This window comes from Canis lupus, chromosome 20 (genome assembly GCF_003254725.2).
Source record: "Canis lupus dingo isolate Sandy chromosome 20, ASM325472v2, whole genome shotgun sequence".
In the NCBI taxonomy this organism is placed as follows: Eukaryota; Metazoa; Chordata; class Mammalia; order Carnivora; family Canidae; genus Canis; species Canis lupus.
In genome coordinates, this window is record NC_064262.1 from 58370918 (window position 1) to 58394272 (window position 23355).

Here is a 23355-nt window from a genome sequence, read left to right on the forward strand (position 1 = left end):
CGCCGCGACCGCCAGGCCGTGATCTCATTCTCTGATTTATCGATCCGGCTCCAGGCAGCCTCGCGCCTCCCTCCCCACCTGCCCGCGCCCGGCCCCCTCCCTTTGTTTCCCGGCAGTCGGCCGCACCCCAGGCGGGGAAGGGAGGGGGGACCTGTCGGGCCCAGCCCGGGGGGTGCTGGGCCCTTCATCCCGGGCATCAGGAATGCACCTGCGAGGTGTGGGTGTGGGTCGCAGCGGGAGGGCGAGGCCCGAGAGCTCCCCAGAGCTGGCGGGGGCGCCCCGGCCCTCCTGCAGCCCGGGATCCGAAGCCCCGGGAAGAGCAGCAGCAGCAGGGGAGGGGGGCGCGGCTGCAGCTTCGCCCCGAGTCCCAGCCAGCCCGCCCCCGCTGCTGGGTACCAGCCTCCCTCGCGCCGCCCCCCCCCCGGCCTCAGTTTCCCCATCCGCAACGGGCAGGGCGCAGTCCTCCCCTGGGGCACGCTGCGGAGGGAGGGGCCTGCTGCCCTCCTCAGCACCCCCTTTCCAGGCCTCGCTTTTCGGCTCAGTCGAAAACGGGCGAAGGCAGGTGATGTCTCCCCCCCATCCCCCATCCCCCCCCCGTCCTTCCAGGAATTCGGGCGACGCGCGGGGCTCGGGCTGCAACCTCGCTGCGCCCCGGGCGCGCCTCAGTTTCCCCAGCCGCCCCGGGGCCCGGGTCCCAGGGGCGCAGCCCCCCGCGGCTGCGCGCTGGGCCGGGCGGATGACATCACCGGGCCGGGGGCGGGGAGGGAGCGGGAGGGAGCGGGCCGGGGAGGGCCGCGGAGGGCCGGGGAGGGCCGCCTCCGCGCCAGGCGCAGCGCCCGGGCGGGCTGGGTCGGCGGCCGCGGCCATGACGCAGGGTCCGGGCGGGCGCACGCCCCCCGCGCCCCCCGCGCCCCCGGAGCCCGAGGCGCCCACCACCTTCTGCGCGCTGCTGCCGCGCATGCCGCAGTGGAAGTTCGCCGCCCCCGCGGGCTTCCTGGGCCGGGGCCCGGCGGCGGCGCGCACGGCCGGGGGCGCGGGGGGCGCGGGGGGCGCGGGGGGCGCCGACCCGCAGCCGGAGGAGGCCGCGCCCGGGGGCGTCCCCGCGCTGGCAGCCGCGGTCCTGGGCGCCTGCGAGCCCCGCTGCGCCGCGCCGTGTCCGCTGCCCGCGCTCAGCCGCTGCCGGGCCGCAGGGGCGCGGGGGCCGCGGGGCGCGCGGGGGGGCGCGGGGCCCCCGGACGCCGCCGCCGCCGCCGAGTGGATCCGCAAGGGCAGCTTCATCCACAAGCCGGCGCACGGCTGGCTGCACCCCGACGCCAGGGTCCTGGGGCCCGGGGTCTCCTACATCGTGCGGGTGAGTGCGGCGGCGGGCATCCCCGGGCTCCCTCCCGCACTCCCGGCCCGGGCGCCCCTCCCCATCCTCGCTGCTTCCCCGCCCCCCCCGGGATGCCCGGACCCCCACCTCCAGCCTGCGCAGCGCTGGCCGCCCCCAGCCCCGAGGCGCGGGGGTCACGGTTCCCACGGCGTCACGTGGGGAGGGCGGGGAGAGGCGGCAGGTGGATGGGGGGCGCGCATGCGCAGCGCGGACCCGCGGCTCGGCCTGGGCGCGCGGGGGGGGGGGGGGGGGGAGGGCGCATCCCGACGCCCGGACGGGGGGCCTCGGCCCAGGTGGGGCGCACAGGCCCGGGCTGCCCTGGAGAGGCCGGGGCGCGGAGGGGGGGCGAGGGGCCTGCCGTGCGCTTCCTCGGGAGCAGTCGGACCAATAGAACAGGTGTCACCTGTACGGGCGACTCTAAACCCTCTAAACCGTTACCTTCTCCACTCGAACACCCCCCCCTCCCGTGTGCGTGGGTTCAGGTGCCGGTGCGCGTCCCAGGGCGCCTGTCCTCCCGCACCTGCAGCTCACTGCTCCGTCGGAGGACCCGCCCGCGACACCTGTCATCCAGCCTCTGGACGCATGCACACCCCCTCGGGGGCCTCTGGGGCCAGGACCTTGGAAGTTACCATGTTTGCATTTGGTTATGTGTATGTTCCCTGCACTAGTGTCCCAGCCACGTCGTGTCCTTCCTCCCCCAGAGCTGGGTTCTGTGCTTTTCCCGCTGGATTCACGTCCAGGGGGGCCTGAGGATGGAGTCTTAGTTAGAAATAGGGTCTTGGGGGATCCCTGGATGGCTCAGCGGTTTAGCGCCTGCCTTTGGCCCAGAGCATGATCCTGGAGTCCCGGGATCAAGTCCCATGTCGGGCTCCCTGTGTCTCTGCCCCTCTCTCTCTCTCTCTGTATCTATCATAAGCAAATAAATAAATATTTAAAAAAAGAGAAAGAAATAGGATCTTGGAGAAGTAATCAAGTTAAAGTGAGGTCATCCTGGAGTCCGGTGGCCCTAATGCAATGGCTGCTGTCTTTTCTGTTTTGGTTTTTTGAAAAAAGTATTTTATTTATTTATAAAGGTTTTATTTATTTATTCATGTGAGTACACACATAGCGAGAGAGACACGGGCAGAGAGACAAGCAGGCTTCATGCAGGGAGCCCAAGGTGGGACTCAATCCCAGGTCTCCAGGGTCACGGCCTGGGCTGAAGGCGGCGCTAAACCGCTGAGCCCCCCGGGGCTGCCCAGAGTGGGGTCTTTTAAACTCTGGCTGGGTTCAGGATGGGCTTTGTAGCAAGAGAGTGTCATGGATGCTGCTGTGAACCTTGCAGGGCGAGCCCTAGCTGCCCGTTGGCCTGGGTGCAGGTGCGTTAGAATTGTCCAGAATTGAGATGCTTAGGTTGTGGGGTGCAGGCTGTTGGGTTATTCCAGTGATCGTGATGTTTTTTGGTCAATGCAGCCAATATCTAGTGCATGCCCACCCTGCCAGGCGCTGACAACCGGGTAGGAAATGAGAAGGTCTGGTCCCTGCTTTTATAGGGCTTAGATTCCGGAGGGAAGCATCAACGGTAAATAAATAAGAGAACAAATAAATGGTGGATATTGGCAGGCGCTAAATTAAAATGCAGAAATTAAAGTGATGGGTTGAGCGCTGGGTGTTATTCTATATGTTGGCAAATTGAACATCAATAAAAAATAAATTAAAAAAAAAGAAATTAAAGTGATGCCAGAGTCAGAGACTGGGGGGTTACTTCAGCCGGGGAAGTCGGGGAAGGCATCCTTCAGGAGATGACATTTAAGCTGAGAGCTGAAGCCATGAGGCCCCAGACATGAGACAACTGGGGAAAGAGAGGTCCAGGTGAGGGCATAGCATGTGCAAAGGCCCAGTGGCAGGGGATGAGCTTGGCATGTTACGGGACCCGTGTGTCTGGAACTTATGACCAGTCCTGCCCACACCTGGGTTTAGCCCCGGAAGGCCCATGGGGGGCTCCTGACCCCAGAACTAAGGGGGTACATCAGTGTCACACGTGGGTGATTTGTGGAAGTGGCGAGGGGAAGCTGGCACCGGCGGGCGCGCCCACGGAGTTCACAGCATCACAGTAGGTCAGCGTGGACGGTCCCCACGGCCCGGGGCCCACCCATCTCCCAGGATCCCTCCCCCACTCAGACTCGCAGCCTCCAGGTGAAGGGAGGCCATTGTCTCCCGTGAGAAGAGACCCCGGGGGCAGCCGTGTGGCCGCGTAACCCAGCAACCCGATGACCTCGGCGTGGATCCGGGCTCTCCCCATCCGCATTGGGGTGGAGAGCGTCCCCCCCAAATCCGCGTCCACTTGGAACCTCAGAACGTGATGTGTCCGGAAATGGGGTCTTTGCAGATGTAATGAATTAAGGGGAGACGAGGTCAGGCTGGAGGACAAGGCCCGAATCCAGTGTGTCCTTCGAAGCTGCGTGAGGACACGGAGCGGAGGGCGGGAGGACAGAGCGAGCTGGCTGCATGTGGGGGGCCGCGGGGACCTCCCCGGAGCCTCGGGGGGAGCCCGCCTGCACCGACACCCGCCCCTCAGACCCCGTCCCCGGCCGCGACAGCGTGCTTCGGTGGCTCTCGGCTGCCCTGTTGGGGCTGTTCCTGCCGCCCCAGGCCACCAGCACCCCAGCGCCCCCGCCCTGCAGGAAAGAGCCCTCCTCCGGGGGCCTCGCATGACTACGGGAACCCTTCCATGGCCGCCCAGCAGCCTCGCCCCACGTCTCGCTGGCCGGGCGCGTGTCCCGTGACTTTGCCGAAGCCGTGTGATGAACCCGCATGGTCCCTGCCCAGAGGACTTCCTGAGGCTGTGGAACTTTCTAGATCCCCGCCGTCCTGTGTGGTCGGCACGTGCGGCCACGGGGCCCTTGAAGTGTGGCCAGTGTGGCCAGTGAGCCAAACCGTGATCTTACTTGATTTTAAATCCAATCCCAGCGGTCGTGTGCGGCCCTGCCTGCCCGCGGGGACGGGACGGCTCCGCCGCTCCCTGGCCTCGGCCTTCAGTGGAGGGGAGGGCACGAACGGAGGGAACCCACATGTGGTCTCTGGGTGGGGGTGGGGGGCTGAGACCTGGTGAGGGGGTCGTCGGCTCCCCTTACCACTAGTTAGGGATCTGCGGGGTGTCCCTGTTAAGTCTCGGCCAGACCTTGAGGGATAAGGAACATCTAAGGTGTCGGGGGTCTCCGGTGCCGGCAGGGTGCGCTCGGCACCTGTTGCCCCGCGGCCCACCTGCCCCCCGCGTGGGGGTTAGTCTGTCCTGGAGCTTCTCTGGGGGGGAAGACATGGGGGCTGTGCCCCCGTCCCGGTGCCCAAAAGACGCCCAGTGACTGGTCGCACGGATGGATGCTTCCCGGACGACGGGCTGTGTACTCGGGTCACGCGGAGGACTCTGTTAGGCCTCAAACCACAGACAGATGGTAGTGACAGGATAGAAGTCGATACCATTACATTTGCCCATTTGAATTGTGCGATTCAAAGGTTTTTAGTACATTTGCAGGGTTATGAAAACCCTCGCCATGATCTAATCCCAAATGTTCCATCTCCCCCAAAAGGAAACCCCGGCCCCATCACCCCCATTCCCCCCTGGCCCCCAGCCCCCTCTCTGTGCGTGGATGAGCCCGTCCTGCACATGTCACATGCATGGACTCACACCCCTTGGGGCCTCCTGTGTCTGGTCCCCTCCCTGAGCATCGTGTCTGTCCCTGGGGCAGCGTGGGGGACACTTGTAAATCGGCTCCTCTTTTGGGTGGGCTCGGGTTGCCTCAGGGACTGCGTGTGCAAAGGGGAGGATGGGACACAGCATTTGGGGACCCCTCCCCTGACCTATGCCAGTGTCCTGGGGCGGCCGTAGCACGCTGGGCCCTGCGCGGCGAGTGTTCTTCGGGCTCGGGCTCTGGAGGCCGCGGGGCTGAGGCTGAGGGGCTGCAGGCCGGCTCCAGGGGCTCCCGGGAGGGTGGGGTGCAGGCTCTCGGCCCAGCAGGTGCGGGCAGCCTCGCCTTGCGGATCCATCGGCGCATCTTACTGGGACGCCCGTGCTGGATCCAGGCCCGTCCGCCGGCTCCGGGGGTGCGCGGGGGCAAAGCCGGGGGGCGGGGGCTCACCCACCACAGCTGTGCGCCCGAGGTCCCGCTCACTGGCAGACCCAAGGCTGAAGTGGGCCTCTGAGCACCGCCCCTGCCTTCTATTTCAACATAAAATTCCAATTTCTTGTCCACATTTACAAATTAGAAGGTGTCACACAAAAGCCTTGGATGTCTGGCCTCTTTCGTAAAAGTCAGGTGTCCAGCAGCCCTGGGCCCTCTGGCCGTGGAACGAGCAGCTTGCACCGTCCACGCTAGCTCGGGTGGTGCGGTGGTGAGGCTCTGGCCCCGGAGGGCCCAGTGCGAATCCCGTCGGTGGCCTCCGCGCCCTGACTCTCATCGAGCCTCCTTGGGCCTGCGTTTCCTACGAGGTGATGCCTGTCACTCGAGCGTGGGGACGTGGGTGCAGCGCAGGGAGAGAGGTGACGGATGCAGCACGCTGCGGGACACGTGGGTGTGGATCAGCCATGTGTGTGGGAGCCTCCGGCCGTCTGCTTGCCTCCCGTGCTGCAAGGCATCTGGGTTTGCAGTCCCTGTTCCCAGCCTTTGGGGCGTCCTGGTGTGGCCCCTCCTGCGCCCACTCCCATCTCTCCAGGGCGGTCACGGTGTGCACCCCACCCTCCACCCAGGCAGGGCGGGGGGCACCCTGGAGGACGTCAGCCTCGCAGTTAGCGACACTGCATGTTAGTGAGCCTGGGGGTGGTGTGGGAATCAGAAGCCCTCACCCTGGGCCTAGAACGCCGGCCCGCACCCCACACACGCTTGCTCTGCTGGAGGCAGGATACCTGTTGGGCAGCCGGCACCCCACCAAAGCTGTCCTCTCAGTGAGAAAATCCACTCCTGGAGCAAGGACCATCCATGTCTACACATGCCTGGCATAGAGGCCATTCCTGTCCATCCGTCCATCCATGTACCTGCTCACCTATCCACCTGTCCACCCATCCATCCATCATCCATTTGGCCACCCATCCGTCCATCCATCACCTGTCCATCCGTCCATCCATCGTCCATCCATCCATGGTCCATCCATCTGCCTGTCTCTCATCCATTCATCATTCATCCGCCCATCCTTCATCCATCCATCCATCCATCCATCCATCCACCCATCAATGGTCTATCCTGCTCTCCATCTGTCCATCTCTCTTATCTATCCATCAATCATCTATGCATCCACCATCCATCCATCCATGGTCCATCCATCTGTCCATTTCTCCATCCATCATATACCTACCCATTCTTCATCCATCCATCACCCATCCATCCAACCACCCATCCATCTATTGTCTATACATCCATCTACCCATCCATTATCCATCCATTACCCATCCATCCATCCATCCATCCATCCAACCACCCATCCATCACCCATCTACCCACACATCCATCATCCATCCATCTAACCATCCATCCATCCATCCATCCATCCATCCATCCATCCATCCATCCGTCTAACCATCTGTCCAAGGGAAGGCAAGACAGATCTGTTCAGTCCCCTACTTAAAAGTCTCCCATGGCTCCCCAGCTTACCCAGCATACCCAGCCCTAGGGCCCTATAGCCTCCTTGGTCCCACCTTGTTATCTTTCTTTGCTCCTTGATTCTCTGCTCTAGCTCTACGGGAGCGAGTCTGTGACGTCTCCATGTTTGTTCTTACTTCTAGGCCTTGTGCCAGCCATTCCCTTGGCCTGGGTCTTTCCTTGGCTTGGAGGAGTCGTACTCCTCCTTTGGTCACTATCTCAGTTAGCAGTCACCATGTAACAAGTCATCCTGCAAGCTAGCACAGGACAATAGCACTTATTATTTCTTGTGGTTCTCTGGGTCAGCGGGGGCTGAACGGGCTCTTCATTCACACGGCATTTGGCCTGTGTCACCTGGGATGACGGGGATGGGCCACGTGTCTGAGACCAGTGAGGGGACGAGCTCCAGGGCACAAGCGCCTTGTATATATATATATTTTTTAATTTTTATTTATTTATGATAGTCACAGAGAGAGAGAGAGAGGCTGAGACATAGGCAGAGGGAGAAGCAGGCTCCATGCACCGTGAGCCCGATGTGGGATTCGATCCCGGGTCTCCAGGATTGCGCCCTGGGCCAAAGGCAGGCGCCAAACCACTGTGCCACCCAGGGATCCCGAGCGCCTTGTAGACCCCGTCTGTGGCAACTCTGCTGACAACCCATTGGCCCAGACAAGTCCTGTGGCCAACCCAACGGCTCGGAAGGGGGGAGGAATGACTTGCGACCATGTTTACAGTCTGTCAATGACATACGGTTTCTCTCCCGGAAGCAGCCACTGTACTCATGCAAACACACACACGCTGCGTATACATGCGCATGTGCACAAGCTCCTCCTTGTGTCTGCACGAATGGTGACTCACCATGACCTCTACCCTATACCTTGTTCTTGCTACTTAATGACATACCTTGGAGACAATTTCGTATAAACGCATAAAAAAATTCTGGTCTTTTTTACAAATGCATACTCTTCCATTCCAAGAACTGTGATTTGCTTATATTTAGCAAGAATACAGGGCACCCCGTTAAATTAAAAGTTCCAATAAACTCCAGTGATTTTTGGTGTAAGTGTGTCACATGCACTACTTGGGACATACTTATACTAAGGAAACAGTCATTGTTTAGCGGCAATTCCGATTGAACTGCAGTCACCTGTGGAGTCTCACAATCCTGGATGTGTTGAGTTTTAGGGTGTCCCTAATTTCTTGCTGATTTGTTCAGTGCTGCAGGCCCCAGCGGGAAGGGAGGGTTGTGTGTGAAAGGGCGTACCTGAGGGGGACAGAGGGATGTGGGACTCCCAGAGCAGGGCCAGCTGGAGGAGTGGGCGGGCGCTGATCCCCTGGGGCAGCAAACACCTGCCCACGTGTCCCCGTCCAGTCCTGCAGGCTCCGAGCCCTGTGGAGAGGGTGAGACACGGTGGCTTTGCACACACGGGCAGCCCCTGGGCTGGTGTATCTGTGGCAAAAAGTCCTACAAATGGAGTTTCAAGGTCAAAGTGTGTGTGCATTTGTGATTTTTCAAACATTGAGGTGACATTTACAACCAAGTTAACCATGAACCACTTTATTTCATTTCATTGTAAGTAAAGTCGGGGCCCAACATGGGGCTTGAGCTCAGGACCCCAAGACCAAGAGTGGCATGCTCCACTGGCTAAGCCAGTCGGGTGCCCCAACCATCAACCACTTTAAAGTGTACATATGACTTAATGGTATTTACTACCTTCACAAAGTTGTGCAGCCATCGCCACTGTCTAGTTCCAGAACATTCCGTCACCCCAGAAGAAACCTGTCCCCATTAGCCATCATCCCGCGTGTTCCCGCAGCACATAGATGCCAGCTGGAAGGAGGCCGTGGGCCTAGCCTGGTCCCTGCCCTCCCCTCGCAGTGGTTGAGGGTCCACCGTCCCCCAGTGTCCTCTCGGAGGCCCCGATGTCCCTTTCTGTGGGGATGGTGGCCTTGGCAGTGGTTGACCCGCTTTGCCTGGAAGGGGTCAGGTAGTCGATATACAGGGCCTCTTGGACCAGGCGCTGTCCTCCCTGCCCCTGCAGGCCCCGTGCTGGGCCTTGGGGCTGCGGTGGTGAGCAGGAGCGTTGCTACCCGGGTGGAACAGAAAGGGAGAACAAACAGCAGATGAAACCAATAGCGCCCTGGGCCTGGAGGGGTCCCCCAGTCCCATGCGGCAGCCTGTGTAGCGCCGGGGGTGGGGGCAGCTCAGAGGAGGCGACGCTGAGCCTCGAGATGGGGAAGGAATCGGTCCATGAGCGGGTGGGGAAAGGGAGCAGCAGGAAGACAGCAGGTGCAAAGGCTCTGAGGCAGCAGGGCCGGCCATTGCCGGGGGGCAGGCAGGAGAAGAGAGTGAAGCGGGCAGTGGAGGAAGGCCTGGGCTCGCCTGCCGCCTGGCGCGGGCTCTCCCGGCGGGTGCTCGGGGCCTGCCTGCTAACCGCCGTTCTCTCCTCCCGCAGTACATGGGCTGCATCGAAGTCCTCCGCTCCATGCGCTCTCTGGATTTTAACACTCGCACCCAGGTGACCAGGTGAGCCTTTGACGCCGGCTGCTGTGGGGCCAGGGGCTTGGGGCAGCTGGGGGAGGGCCGATATGACGCTCTGGAGGGGCGGAGGCCCCAGGCTCAGACAGCTTGTGAGGGGACCCCGGGGTGGCGGGCGCCGTGACAGTCCCTCCTGCCTCACAGCCTGGGGGACGGTGCTCCCTGGGGAGGACGTGGTGCCCGAGCCTGTGTCCTGCTCTCCGGGAGCTCCTGCTCCCCAGACCCGGGACTGTGTACCTGGTCCTCGCCGTGTGTGGGTCCGCGGGGACGGCTCAGCAGGTCGTGGGACCCCCTGTGTGGGCTGCCCCCCAGGGGGGCCCAGGTCAGGGCGGGACGGCAGGTCTGTGGATGTGCTGATGCTCTGAGCTGCTGCGATCGAGGCGTGAAGAGTCGTGGGTACGACCAGGGCAGGGGGGTCGTCCGTCGGTTTGCTGTAGACGTGAAGACACCCTTTGACACGAGCACAGCATTCACCCGCTCACGATGCACGATTCTGGGTGTTTTGGTTTCATCGCAGAATTGTGCAGCCGCTCCCTCCCTGATTCCAGAACATTCCATCTCCCCAAAAGGCAACCCTGTCCCCCCCAATCCCCTTCCCAGCCCCCTCCCCGTGCATGGATGAGCCCATCCTGCACATGTCATAAGCGTGGACTCCCACCCCGTGGGGCCTCCTGTGTCTGGTCCCCTCCCTGAGCGTCGGGGGGCTCGGTGTGTCCCTGGGGCGTGTGGGGGCCTCGCTCCTGCTCAAGGCAAGGGACGTGCCCGTGGGGGGGGACGCGCTGTGTCTGTTCACCGGTCGACGGACACTTGAGTGGCTTCTGCCCTTGGGTGATCCCGTGACCTGTGTCGCTGTGAACAGGCCTGTGCAGGCTTCGTGCACGTGCGTTGTCGCGGGCGCGCACGTGGGTGCAGGTGTGTGCGACTCCGTCTTGCCGCCCGAGGGGCCCCGGGACCCCGTGCACAGGGCCGCCTGCCTGGGTGAGGCTCCTGCTGCTGCTTCCAGCGGTTTCGAGGGGCCGGGCGGGCTCAGCCTCAGGGCCCGGAGGTGTCGCACCCTCGGGTACCAGCAGTTCCACGGTCTCGTCCTGTGGTCTGGGGGTCACCGGCTCGAGCCTCGGATGGGGCTCTCTGGACTGTGGCCGCGAGCAGCGTGGGGTGCAGGCTCCAGGGCTGGGCGGGTCTCCCCGAATCTGGCCCCTGAAGCTCCAAGTTGGGCTGTGGCCCTGGAGGCGCTGGTCCCTGCAGGGGCGGGGGCGGGGGCGGGGGCAGGTGCCGCCAGGGGCCGTGGGTGGGGGGGCTCCGTCCCTCCCTCTTCTCTCTCCAGGACCCTCCTTCCCTCGTCTGTGGCTTCTGACCCCCACACCCTCTGAGCGCCTGCCTGCTCCCCGCCACCCAGTTCACTAAAGCCCCCTCCTCGCTCCCCCTCACAGGGAAGCCATCAACCGGCTCCACGAGGCGGTGCCTGGCGTCCGGGGCTCCTGGAAGAAGAAGGTGGGTGAGGGGCTCGCAGGCCTTGAGGGGCGCTGGTGGGCGTGGCTGGGGCGTGGGGTGGCTTGGGGGGAGGGGCACCCCGGACCCCCCCAGCCAGCCCCCTGCAGCCGCCCTTCCCCAGGCCCAGCACTGCCCTCCCCCGTCCCCAGGCCCCCAACAAAGCGCTGGCCTCCATCCTGGGCAAGAGCAACCTGCGCTTCGCCGGCATGAGCATCGCCGTGAGCATCTCCACAGACGGCCTCAACCTCTCCGTGCCCGCCACGCGCCAGGTAGGTGCCGCGGGGGTCGTCAGCCCCATGTGGGCGGGGCCGGGGTCGGTGGGCGCAGCGCTGGGCGTGGTGTCACGTGCTCACCTGGACACCTGCCGAGACCCACCCTGAGCCGGAGCCGGGCCGCCTCATGATGCCCAGAGTTGGGTGAATGGGTGGGGGTGCGGCTGGACCCCACAGTGCCCAGGACGCCCCTGTAGAGAGCGGCCCGCACCAGGGTCGCCGTGCCCGGGATGAGAGCCCTGCCCTGGAATCTCCTGGTGGACAAACCAGCAAAATATCATTGCACAAAGAAGGGATAATTATAAATTCCAAAAAGCCCCGAGAGGCCAGGCGAGGGTTGTTATAGGTGTGCAGTTGTTATAGGTGTGCACAGGGCACTGTGGCCGAGCAGGGGTGGGGTGGAGGGCTTCCTGGAGGCGGTGGGGCTACCTCTGAGGGAGGAGGTGAGCAGAGGACATTCTAGGCAGAGGTCACCCTGTCGGGAGACAGAGCTGGAGGGGTCAGGGAGGCTCATGGGGAAAAGCTGGGATGTGTCCAGACAGCGCCGTGACCCTGGGAAGTGCTGTGACATGTGGCTGTGAGGGTGCAAAGGAGGGAGCCCGTGCGGGGGCCTCAGCTGCTGTGTGGTTCGTGCAGCAACGGGTCCACTCAGGGGCTGGCGAATGGTGCAGGCACACAAATGACCTTGGAAACGAGTGTGCAAATGTGCACACCAAGCAAGCCTGCAATGAGTGAATATGTGTGTGAGCGCACAAATGCAAATGAGCAAGTGAATAAATGAGCATGCAAATGAGCAAGTGAATAAATGAGCATGCAAGTGAGCAAATGAATATAAATGAGCATGCAAACGAGCACACGGGGCGGTGTGCAGACTGGGGCCTCTGGCAGGTCTCACCCCTGCATGGCTGCACTGGGTGTGCCAGGTGAGTGTGCCACACCTCAGTGTCCGTGTGAGTGGACATGAGGGCCGAAGCGTGATGTGCCAGGGTGTGAAGACGGGCTCGAGTGTCTGAGGGTCGGTGGGACTGATTGTGTCTCTGGGCATTCAATGTGGGAGGCCCTGTGTGTGGGAGGGTGAGTCTGAGTGTGAGACCCTGTGCGTGTGTGTCCGGGCCTTGGGAGTGTGCATGTGTGAGTCTGGCTGCTGCCTCCGCACTCGGCCCGGGAGGGGGCTCCCCACCCCGGCGCCCTCCTGGTCCCCGGTGCCCACTGCCCACCCCGTCCTCCCTGGGCCCTCCCTGCGGCCCCGGCCTAGTGAACAGTCGAGCCCGGCCCCGTGACTGCGCGTGTCTCTCTCTGGCCAGATCATTGCCAACCACCACATGCAGTCCATCTCCTTCGCGTCAGGCGGCGACACGGTAAGGCTGGGGCCGGGGGGGTGGACTTCTGGTTCCCTGTGTCCCCTGCAGCCTTGAGACCCTCTGCTCCCGCGGAGCTAGGCGAGGAGGCCCGCAGCCCGGGCAGGCTGGCGGAGGGGGTCTGACTGACCCCTGTCACCCGTCCTCTCTCCCCAGGACATGACGGACTATGTGGCCTACGTAGCCAAGGATCCCATCAACCAGAGAGGTGAGGGTGGGCGGGGCGGGCCGGGCAGGGTGTGCCAGCCGGCACGGCCACACCAATGCCGCGTGACCGCCGTCCGCAGCCTGCCACATCCTGGAGTGCTGCGAGGGCCTCGCCCAGAGCATCATCAGCACCGTGGGCCAGGCCTTCGAGCTGCGCTTCAAGCAGTACCTGCACAGCCCGCCCAGGGTGGCGGTGCCCCCGGAGAGGTACCAGCCCCCCCGCCCCCCGCTCCCCGCGCTCACCTCCGCCCTGGCTCTCAGCCACCGTCCTGTTCCCACACCTGTTAACCCAGATGAAAACCCGAACCCTAACCCCCCCCCGCCCTCCCCCCGCCCGGCTGAGGCGAGGATCCAGGGCCCGTCGCGGCGGCTGTCATCTCCAGTCTGCACGGGGGTGGCCAGCGTGTCTGTGAAGGGCCCACAGTCAATGTTTTCGGCGTCGTGGGCCAGACCACCTGTCTCGGCCGCGTGGCAAGAGCAGCCGTGGGGGCTGCTAGCGCTCGGTGGGCCCCAGGCCAGCCAGCCTTTATTTATAGACGCTAAATCTCAAATTTCATGTCACTTTTCCGCGTCACCAGACATCGTTCTCTGGACGTTCTCTGAATCGTTTCAAAGTTCTGTGGCTGAAAAGCGTAGAAAGCACCTGCAGCTGCAGGGCGGGGGCCGGGTCGTACCTCAGCGGGCAGAAGGAGACCCCGTATGGAGTGTTAGGAATTCACACGTGCGTGACAAGGCACAGGAAGGGTTTGCAGAGAGAGCCGGGGCCCCGAGTCCCCTCCGCTCTGCCCGGCAGCCGCCTGCCCGTCCCGTGCCACCTGCACACCCGCCTCCTGGCCGGGGCCCCCAGCCCGGCTCGTCCCGCTCCCCTGTGCAAGGCTCAGGCCACAGGCCCTTGGCCCCCCCAACCCTCCCTCCCGGCCCTGAGCGCGGAGCCTCCTGTGCTTGTGTGTGTGTGCAGGCTCACCAGGCCCGAGGAGTCGGCCTGGGGCGACGAGGACGAAGCGGACCACAATTACTACAACAGCATCCCGGGGAAGGAGCCACCCCCGGGCGGGCTGGTGGACTCCAGGCTCGCCCTGGCTCAGCCCGGTGCCCTCGGGGCCCTCGGCCAGGTCAGCCCCGTGGGCCCCCTGGGGGCGGGGTCTGCCAGGGTGGTCCTTGGGCCCCCAGCTTCTTCTGCTCCCTTCCCCGTGATCCTAATGGAGGGTCCCTGCCTACCCCACTTCCTTCCCCAAATCGCACAGATGCGTCTGGCTCCACGGCCGATCCGCGGTCACGACTCCCCGCTCCAGACGCTCGGGTGATTGTGTCAGAGGTTTAATCGGGGCCGTGAGCTGAGCTCCCAGGGGTGGTCTCAAGAGTCCACAACAGGGAGACTGACCCTGTGGCCGGGAAAGCAGTGTCTGGGCTGGGCTCCGGCGGGTGAATAGGAGTTGCCTGGGCGAGCAGTGCAGGGAAGGGCACCCCAGCGGAGGGAACAGCGTGTGGCAGGAGCCGAGCGGGCAGCTGAGGCTGCAGCGGAGGCGAGTGGACAGATGGACAGACGAGGGCAGTTGCAGAGCCAGGGGCTGGGCAGCGTTGAGAGGCCTTGGAGCTGCCCTTCGCGTCTGACTTTTGTCTCCAGCCCTGCGGGGGGCGGGGCGCCGGGCTGGGCAGGGGGCTTGCACCTGCAGGAGGACCCCCGCTCTCTGTTTCAGGGGGCAGCTCCTGCTCGACGGGACGCCCGCAGCCTGCCATGGGACCTGGGCCCGTCAGGTGCTGGTAGGTGCCCCGGGGGCTCAGCTGTGGGCCCCTCCTCTTCCACCCGTGACCCGGTGCTTGCTCCCCAGGCTCCAGACTCGTTGCTTTGCGTTTTGGGGGGAGCGATACTGCATTCCCGTGGTTCAAAATGCCAGCGCGTAGGAAGGCGTTCAGCGACAAGTCCCGTCTGCCCGTCCATGTCCGGTCGGGCCACCACTGTCGTCGTTGCTAGCGTGCGTTACTTTTCCAGATTTTTCCATGTGTAGTCAAGCCAATTCAGTGCGTACATCGTCCGGCTCGCTCCTGCAGATGGTGCATCGTGTGCACACTCCCACCGTGCGTTCGCCACACGGCCGACCCCGCACCGGGGCCCGGAGAAAGCGTGCAGTTGCCCTCCCGTCAGGTGTTTTTTAACAAAATGATTCCGTTTTCAGCCCGTGAGCATTTTATCCTGTGACTCATCATTCAAAACGACACGAGGCTAGAATCCGCCTTGGGCCCGGCTCCCCTCTGGGACCTCACCTCCCCCGCGCCCCCCCCCCCCCCCCCGCCACTCTTGATGGGCTCAGAGCCTCCGTGCTGAGCGAGCCGAGGCCGCCCTCCCAGGTGGCCGTGCCAGGCGCCTCGCCCACCCGCCTGCTGCGGCCGCCTGTTCCCTCCAGCCTCTCCAACACCTGCGCTGCGTTTGCTGCTATTTTCGATCTTCCCGAATCATCTGGGCATTTCGCTGCCACGCGTCAGAACCCTCCCTGACTCCCAGCGCCGTGGTTAAAGAGCCCTTCTGTCACTGGGCAGCCACCGGGGCCCTGGTGCCGGGCCCACGGCCCCGTGTCACTCCTGAGTCCCGGGGCTCCCCAGCATCTCCCGGCCCGAGCCTCTGTGAACTGCTCTTCCCCGCTCTAGCCAACGATGCCGGCGACACGCTCCCACCCCAGCTCCCACGGCCTGGGATTCTCCGTCTGGACGCCTGCCTCCCGGGGTTCGTCCCTGTTACACGGCCCCGGCCCCGAAAGGCTGGGGGACTGGCCATCCTCCGGGTGGGCCCAGGCTGACACTCCTGTTGAGCCAGAACCCCTGCCGGATACCGTCCTGCAGGCTTAATGCCCCTGCTTGTAAAGGGGCAGCTCCGATTCTCCCCGTGTCACAGAGCACGGGACTGGGCACGAGAGGTCCGCTCACGTGCCCGTGTCCATGGATGGCAGGTGGAGCCGGCCTGTGAGCTCCCAAGTCCACGGGGAAGGACGAGGTGGGCATAGCAGGGACATTGCAAACTGTGTATTGGAATCATCGCTTCTGTGCCGGGACTACAAGTGGTGACGTTCAGAGATCCACAGACGGTTCTGGAAAAACACACACGAGTTAACTTTGAACCTTGCAAAGAGGCTCAGCCTTGCTCAAAATAAGGGAAACGGGAGCTAATGTCCTCGTGGGGCCACGTCTCACCTCTCAGCCCCGCAGACACCCGGCACCTGCTCGGACGCCGCGGGGAGCGCCGGGGAACCGGGCACAGGTGGCCCGGTCGGGACCCCGCAGAAGCTGGGGTGCTGAGTGGACCCGAGGGACAAATCCCTCCAGGGATGACTTTTCCTGCGGGGGAGGCTTTTGAAGCACAGAAATGCTTCACACGCTCACAATTAACGTTCAAGAGAACAGGAAGGAACTCCTAAAATAGAACAGAAACGAGTGACCATGCGTCACGTGGGTGACGTGGATGACAGTTACGGGCGGAGCAGTGTCATTGTTATTTTTCAGACGTGGGCGTTTCACACTCACGTAGGGATTCCTGCCGCCGGGCTGCCTGGGGGCAGCAGCCCCGCTGATGTGGCGCCCAGCTGCCCCGCAGCCCCTGGGGACACGGCGGGGTGGTCAGCCAGAGGGTGCTGCACGGCGTCTCTCCCGGGGGCGCCGGGCGTGGGTGGCCCCCGCTGACCCCGCCGCTCTCCTGTGTTCGCAGGCCCACCGGGGGACGGCTACGTGCAGGCCGACGCCAGGGGCCCCAGAGACTACGAGGACCACCTGTACGTCAACACGCAGGGCCTGGATGCCCCGGAGCCCCCTCAGGCAGAGGACAGCCCCAAGAAGGATCTGTTTGACATGCGTACGTGGGGGGGCCCAGCCTGCTGCCCCTTGGGCCTTGGCAAGCTGGTGAGGGTGGCGTGGGGACGAGTGCTTCCTCTGGGACTCCCGGTCTGATGGTGGAGGCTCCGGGGCCCCCCTTCCTGGGACTCTGCAGTCTCTTAGGGGGTAAGCGAGTTTCCTCTCTAGTTTAAGGGGAGGGCGCTCTTCTCTATGAGACTCCCCCCTCTCCTGGGGGACTGGGCTCCTTCCCCCTGCCGGCCCCCCGCCCCCCGTCTGATGAGGGGCTTTAGCTGGCTCCTCCCTGGTTGGAGGACCTGGGCCCTAACCCTCCCACTGGGCTTGTCTCATGGAGGAGGCTTGCGTCCAGGGCACCCTCCTGATCCAACCACGCCGTCCTGTTCTGCCAGCGCATCGGGGTCTTGGCCCGTGAGGGGTCGTTTCCCTACCTCAGACACCCCCTAGTGGGAGATACCCCGGATCCAGCCAAGCCAGCTGGGAATTTCGGGCTTCACCGAGTCTGCAGAGCACCCCCAGCCCAACAGCCCAGTGTCTTAGCGCCAGCCGACCTGAGCTGTCCCTGCGGCAGCTGCCGCTGGCTCCTCATAGCCACCCTCATGCTGGCCGTCCCCTGGGGGTGACCAGATGGCCCAGCAACCCCGGCCAGGCTTCCCTTGAGAATTCTGGGCCGCCCCGGGCCGGTGGGTGGCAGGCTGAGGAGGACACGTGGCTTGGCCAGGCCCGGTCCCGGGTCCTGGCGGCCGGATGTCCAGCTGCACCTGGACCGCAGGATTCCCAAGGGGCAGGGGGTGGCAGGGCTGTAGGGGCCCCGGGGACAGCTGCTCGGGGCCGGTTGCTGGGGCGTCGGGGAGCCTGACCTGTGCGGCCCTGCGTCCCACTTACGGCAAGGAGACCGACAGAGGGCGAGCGGCACGTCCGGGTGACACGTCCAGGTGATGCTGGCGCCTGGTGGGAGCCTCAGGAAGCCCCTGGGGACCCGCAGGGGCCCCCGGGTCTGTAGGAGGCAGGCGTGCACGGCTGGTGCGGGGGCTGCATGTGGCAGGGGCTGCACGACACGGGTGCCACAGACACTGGGCAGGAGGCCGCAGGGACGAGACAAGAAAAAGAAGTGTGTGTGCACGTTGTCGTCGCCTGTATGTGCCGCTCAACTACCAGGACCCGACAGCTGTGAAGAAGAGCGGTGCACGGTTGGCGCCACACAGCAGGCAGGCAGAGCACAGGCACACAGCACGCAGTGCACACTCACCACACACACCCACAAGTGGACACTCAGCACACACACCACCACACACCCACTCAGCAACGCTCCCACACAGTGCACACTCAGCACACACACCCACTCAGCACCCCCAGGTGCACACTCAGCACACACCCAGTGAGGGCCTGCGGGCTCAGTGCGAGGTCCCCAGCGCAGACCCCTCCCCCTCCAGCCCTGCCCCCAGGGGGCAGCTGCCCGCCCCTGACTCCAGCTTGTCCTCGTCCTCGCCCGCAGGACCCTTCGAGGATGCTCTGAAGCTGCACGAGTGCTCTGCGGGGGCGGGCACGGCGGTGGCGCCCCTTCCCGTGGAGGATCAGTGGCCCAGCCCCCCCACCCGCCGGGCGCCCATCGCCCCCACGGAGGAGCAGCTGCGGCAGGAACCCTGGTACCATGGCCAGATGAGCCGGAGGGCGGCAGAGAAGCTGCTCCGAGCCGACGGGGACTTCCTGGTGCGCGACAGCGTCACTAACCCCGGGCAGTACGTCCTCACGGGCATGCACGCGGGGCAGCCCAAGCACCTGCTGCTGGTGGACCCAGAGGGCGTGGTAAGGGGCGGGGCACCGGGCGGGGGCGTGGCCAGAGCGGAGGGGCGGGGCCAGAGCGGGCGGGGCGTGGTCAGGGCGGACGGGGCGTGGCCAGAGCGGGCGGGGGCGTGGCCAGAGCGGAGGGGCGGGGCCAGAGCGGGCGGGGCGTGGCCAGAGCGGGCGGGGCGTGGTCAGGGCGGACGGGGCGTGGCCAGAGCGGGCGGGGCGGGGCCAGAGCGGGCGTCCACCTCCGCCTATAGGTTCAGGAAAGTCTGTCCCGGATTACAAAGCCGGCTGTTGACGGATTCTGTCCCGTTTACTAGGTAACTTAGAATTACACAGTATTTCCCACTTTGTCAAGAATTTTGGAATCTATAAAGGAGTTCCCAAGTCAATACAGCATTTTGCGGGTTACAAAACCTTTTCCAATTTCAGGGCCTTTCAGGGTTTACAAAGGACTATATCTGATGCCCTTTCCCCACCGTCTATAATCAGTGTGCATCCTACAAATAATGGTGCCTTGGATAAATATGACGTTTTCTTTTCTAGTGTATTCTAAGGCTCAGAAAGCATGTTTCAATTTACGGGGAGTTCTAGGCTCTACAAGTTGCTAGATGCACACTTTCCCCTTGTTTTGACGTCTTTGAAGCCTGTGGCTTTTTTTTTTTCTGTGTGGGTTTGTTTGTTTGTTTTTTGTTTTTTTAGCCTGTGTGTTTTTAACCCCGTCCTTGAACTGCATGATTCTTTCACTGTGGGTCCCCCCCCTCCTCGTGGTAGATGAAATCGTGCCGCACCTGACCGCTGCTTTGAGTCAATTTGACCTTTGGTATTGTACAGCTCCTAAAGCATTTCGGGGTTTACAAAGCATTTTTCAATTTGCAAGGAGTTCTAGGGTTTATGCCGCGTTTCCCAGCGTCCAAGAAGGGCCTTGGGGTTCACAGCTATTTCCCAGGGGAAGGAGCTTGGGGGTGTTAGAGTCTTGCCAGAGTTTACCAAGTGCTATACTGCCTCCAGCTGAGTCCCCAGAACCGCCCCCGGGGAGCTTGGTATGTTCTCCGTCTCCGTGTAGGTCACTGTCCGGTGGTGAGGTGGGGGGCCTGGCCTGGGGTGGGGGGCTGTTCTTTCCGTTCCCCTTGTGTCTGGCTCAGAGCTGTAATCTCTGGCCTGGCCTGTGAGGTCAGTACCCCCTGGACCCCCATTCCCTCTCTGCTAAGGGATCTACAGGACAGGACTGGCAATTCCTAAAGCTCCAGAAGCTTCAGAACTTCAAGTTCTTTGTCCCAGTTCCAAAGAAGTATAGGGTTTTGCCACGGGGCCCAGGAACGTGCGTTTGAAGCCTGCTCTCCAGAGTCTTGTGTCCACTGAGCTCGCCTTGTCCAGGGACTAGCCGGCAGCGGGGCCAGCGGGCTACCGGCTCTGGTGCATCCAGTTGTAGCATGTGGTGGTGCTAAGATTTTCTCGTTTCGAGATGCAGCAGATTGTTTTCTGTTAGGCGTCCCCGAGATTTCCTAGGGCTGCCCTGCCGAGTGACGGCCAACTAAGTGGTGTAAACGTCAGGAGAGTGTTGTTCCCCAGCTCCGGAGGCCGCAGGGTGGAGAGGCCGGTGCTGTAGGGCTGGCTCCTGCTGGGGCTCCCACAGAGGGCCCCATCCAGGCTCTCCTGGCCCCCGAGGTGCAGGCAGCCCTTGGTGTCCCTGGGCTGTTGACGTGCCCCTCTGGTCACTGCTGTGCCTGCTCTTACAAGGGCACCAGTCGCTGGCTTTGGGGCCTCCAGGAGGAGCTCACCACAGGACTCTTCACTTAGTCACCTCTACAAAGACGCTTTTTCCAAATAAGGTCGCATCCACAGGTGTCAGGGTTTGGGGCAGACATGTCTTTTTGGGGCCTCCATTCAACTTGGGCAGGAAGTGTGGCCCCCGCATCCTGTGCTTTCAGAGCCTGTGTCCCTATCTAACTCTGGAATTCTGAGTCTGACTCTGGTTGAACCGGAAGCTTCTGGGCTGGCGGTTCTCAGACTCGAGCCTGCATCAGACCCTCGGGGCGGGCCCTCGGGAGGCAGATTCCCCGTCAGCAGGCTCGCCTACAAGCTCCCAGCGGTGCTGATGCCGAGGCCTCTGGCCCTGCAGGTGCGGACCAAGGATGTGCTCTTTGAGAGCATCAGCCACCTCATCGACTACCACCTGCAGAACGGGCAGCCCATCGTGGCCGCCGAAAGCGAGCTGCATCTGCGCGGGGTGGTCAAACGTGAGCCCTGAGCCAGGTGTGTGGTCGGCCCGCGCGCTCCCAGCGTTCACCCGTTCACCCGGTTCCTTTCGCATTTAAAAAATTAAGCAGGAATTCACAAACTACTCAATCCACCCATTTAAAATGTGCCACTCAGTGGTTTTTAGCGTGTTTAGAGATGCACAATCATCCTCTACCTAATTCCAGAACATTCCATTGCCCCAAAAGGAAATCCTGTCCCCGTTAACCATCAGCCCTCAGCCCCCCAACCCCCTTCCCCTCCCCCGGCCTTCCCAACCCCTCCCCGTGTGTGGACGAGCCCGTCCTGGACGTGTCACACTCGTGGACTCGCACCCCCGGGGGCCTCCTGTGTCTGGTTCCCTCTCTGAGCGTCGTGGGCTTGGGGTCGGTCCCCGGGGCAGGGCATAAGGGCACCTCGCTCCTGCTCAGGCCTGGTGATGTGCCTGCACGTGGGTGGACACGTGTTTACCTGTTCACTCCCATGGGCATCTGGCTGTTTCCACTTTTTGGCTGTTACGATAATGCCACTCAGAACATGCACGTCCAGGTTTCTGTGTGGACGTGAGTTTTCCTTGCTCCTGGGTCTGTACCTGCCGGTGGAGTTGCTGAGGTGGTGACTCCGTGTTGAACTGCTGATAAGAAATCTCGGGAGGAGGTGGAGCTGCGCTGGAGGAGGGGCTAGTGTGGATGTTCGCGAAGACGTTGGGGGACATGAGAGGGGCACCTCGGCTTTTTGCTTTTGTTGCTGGGGAGCCGTGGGAGAGTTTTGAGCTGAGGAGGAGTAGGCAGGTCTGGGTGATTCCAGCACCTTGTTGGTGAGAGACTGCGGCCTCTGGGGGAGGTGGGAGGTGGTTTAGGCGGAGAAGATGAGGCGGAGCAGGGGTGCATGAACTGTCTTGGGGAGCGGGAGTCGTGGGACCTGGGGTTTGGGAAGCCAGGAGCTGGGGGCTCAGCTGTGGAGGGAGGGGCTGCAAGGGGGGCCTGTGGAGATTCCCCAAGGCTCAGCAGAGGAGTTTGTGGCCAGGTTGGCTGCTCTCCTGGCCCGTGGCAGCCCTGGAATGGTCTGCAGTGCCGCCGGGCTGTGTGATTGCACGCGTCGGGGTAAGACATGCTTTCCTTCTGTCCTCAAAGGGGTTTGTGACCTGGGAAGCAATGCCGATGGCGGTGCTAGTACGGTAGCACGGTGCTCAGCACCCCCGAAGCTTCCTGAGCCCCAGGTGGTTCTGAGCATCTTCATTTTGCAGGAGGAGGAACAGCACAGAGGGGAAGACACTGCCCCAGGTCGCACTGCAAGAACGTGTGGAGCTGAGACCTCAGCCCGGCCCCTCGGCCCGAGGACCCTCGCTGGGCCCCGTAACCTGGGGAGCCCCCTGAGCCCAGGTCCCCGCTCCTGCTGTGGCTGCTGCACAGCCCACCGCTGACGTCTCCGTCCCTTTCTTCCCCAGGTGATGGTTCTTGGCTCTCGTCCTGCTGCGCAGATGCCCCCGTCGTGGCCTTAGGGCTCCTCAGCCTCTCTCCAAACTCTGGTCAGGCTAGAACCGCCGCTGTCTCTCCTTCCTCCGGTTGGGCCTCTGGATCTCCCTTCTTCAGCTGGCCCTGGGCTGGGTCAGCGAGGCCAAGAGATGGGGGCCCAAGACCCCTTCGTCCCGCTGACCCCTGCCTGCCTCCACCCTCTCTCTGCCTGGGGTGAGGCCGTCCATACCAAAGACAGAACCTTCTCTCACCTTTAAAGAAAATATACTACGGAAACGCAGCCGTCTCTCTCCGAGCCTTGGCCAGGGTCCCTGCGTGGCTCAGGAGGTTCCGTCTCTTTGCCCGGGGGGGACCTCAGCTCACCTCCCTGCAGAGATGGATTCCTGTGCTTGACCAGTTCGGTTTTCCCACCTGAAATATCAGTGCACAGTTGTCTTTTATGGGGAACAACTGAGGTGCTTTGGGCCCTTGGGCCAGGACACCCATGGGTGGTGAAGTGGGGGGTCTCAGGGCTCAGGCAGTGCCAGGCCCTGGTGGGGGTGGTCCTGAGGGCCCTGCCCTCCCGGCTGTCACCCTGGACTGGACGTCTGGGATCTGTTTGTAATCCCACGTGGGAAGGACCTGAGGAAGCCAGCCCACCTGATGCTGGGGGGCCCTGGGGTTGGGAGGTCAAGGCACAGGTGTCACCCCCCCTTCCCCGGGGCTGTAGGGTGTGGGGAATGGAGCGCAGGGAGGGGGGCCTGTGTGTCCCTGGGGGGGGGCTCCCCCAGAACCCGGACATCATCCGGACGCCTCCACCACCCCCAGGAATGCACCCCCTCCTCTTAGACACCCCCCCCGTGCCTGGAAACACCGTGGTGTATCTCCGACACGCTGCAAGCCTCTCGTGCAAGACGCTCCGTTTCCTCCTCCTCACTGCTCCCGACTTACCTGAATGTGGCCCGACTTCTCATGTGTCCCCTCCTGTCACCCTCAGAGCCTGTGCTCCAGACCTTCCCTCATGTGATTTCTGGGCTCTCCCTCCAGAGACCCCATCTCTGACCCTCCCAGAGGCCTTCCCAGGGGCCCCCTCCGCGTCCCCCCCACGTCCCGCCTGCCGTCTGGCTCTCTCTGCAGCCAGCAGGCCCCGTCCCCAGCCCTGGGGGAGCCCAGAGAGTCTGGGGAGCCACAGC

The 23355-nt window shown here is 63.2% G+C and overlaps 1 protein-coding gene across 5 annotated transcripts; it reads left to right on the forward strand.

Moving 5' to 3' along the window:
• Nucleotides 1-865: 865 nt before the first annotated feature.
• SHC2 (SHC adaptor protein 2) lies at nt 866-22463 on the forward strand. Of its 5 annotated transcripts, XR_007404122.1 has the most exons (15): nt 866-1351; nt 9438-9508; nt 10951-11011; nt 11161-11280; nt 12588-12641; nt 12798-12849; nt 12929-13055; nt 13807-13960; nt 14546-14609; nt 14839-14991; nt 16543-16686; nt 18178-18488; nt 20593-20726; nt 21955-22063; nt 22156-22463. XR_007404122.1 is itself a non-coding variant. In XM_049097697.1 (14 exons), the coding sequence occupies exons 1-13, from the start codon at nt 866-868 to the stop codon at nt 20719-20721; spliced, it is 1926 nt and encodes a 641-aa protein (XP_048953654.1). In that variant the 3' UTR covers nt 20722-20726; nt 21955-22463. The 5 variants fall into 5 exon arrangements, 4 of the variants coding, with proteins under 4 accessions (XP_048953654.1, XP_048953655.1, XP_048953656.1 ...); XM_049097697.1 differs by having other exon boundaries at nt 21955-22463; XM_049097698.1 differs by lacking the exon at nt 21955-22063.
• Nucleotides 22464-23355: the final 892 nt, after the last annotated feature.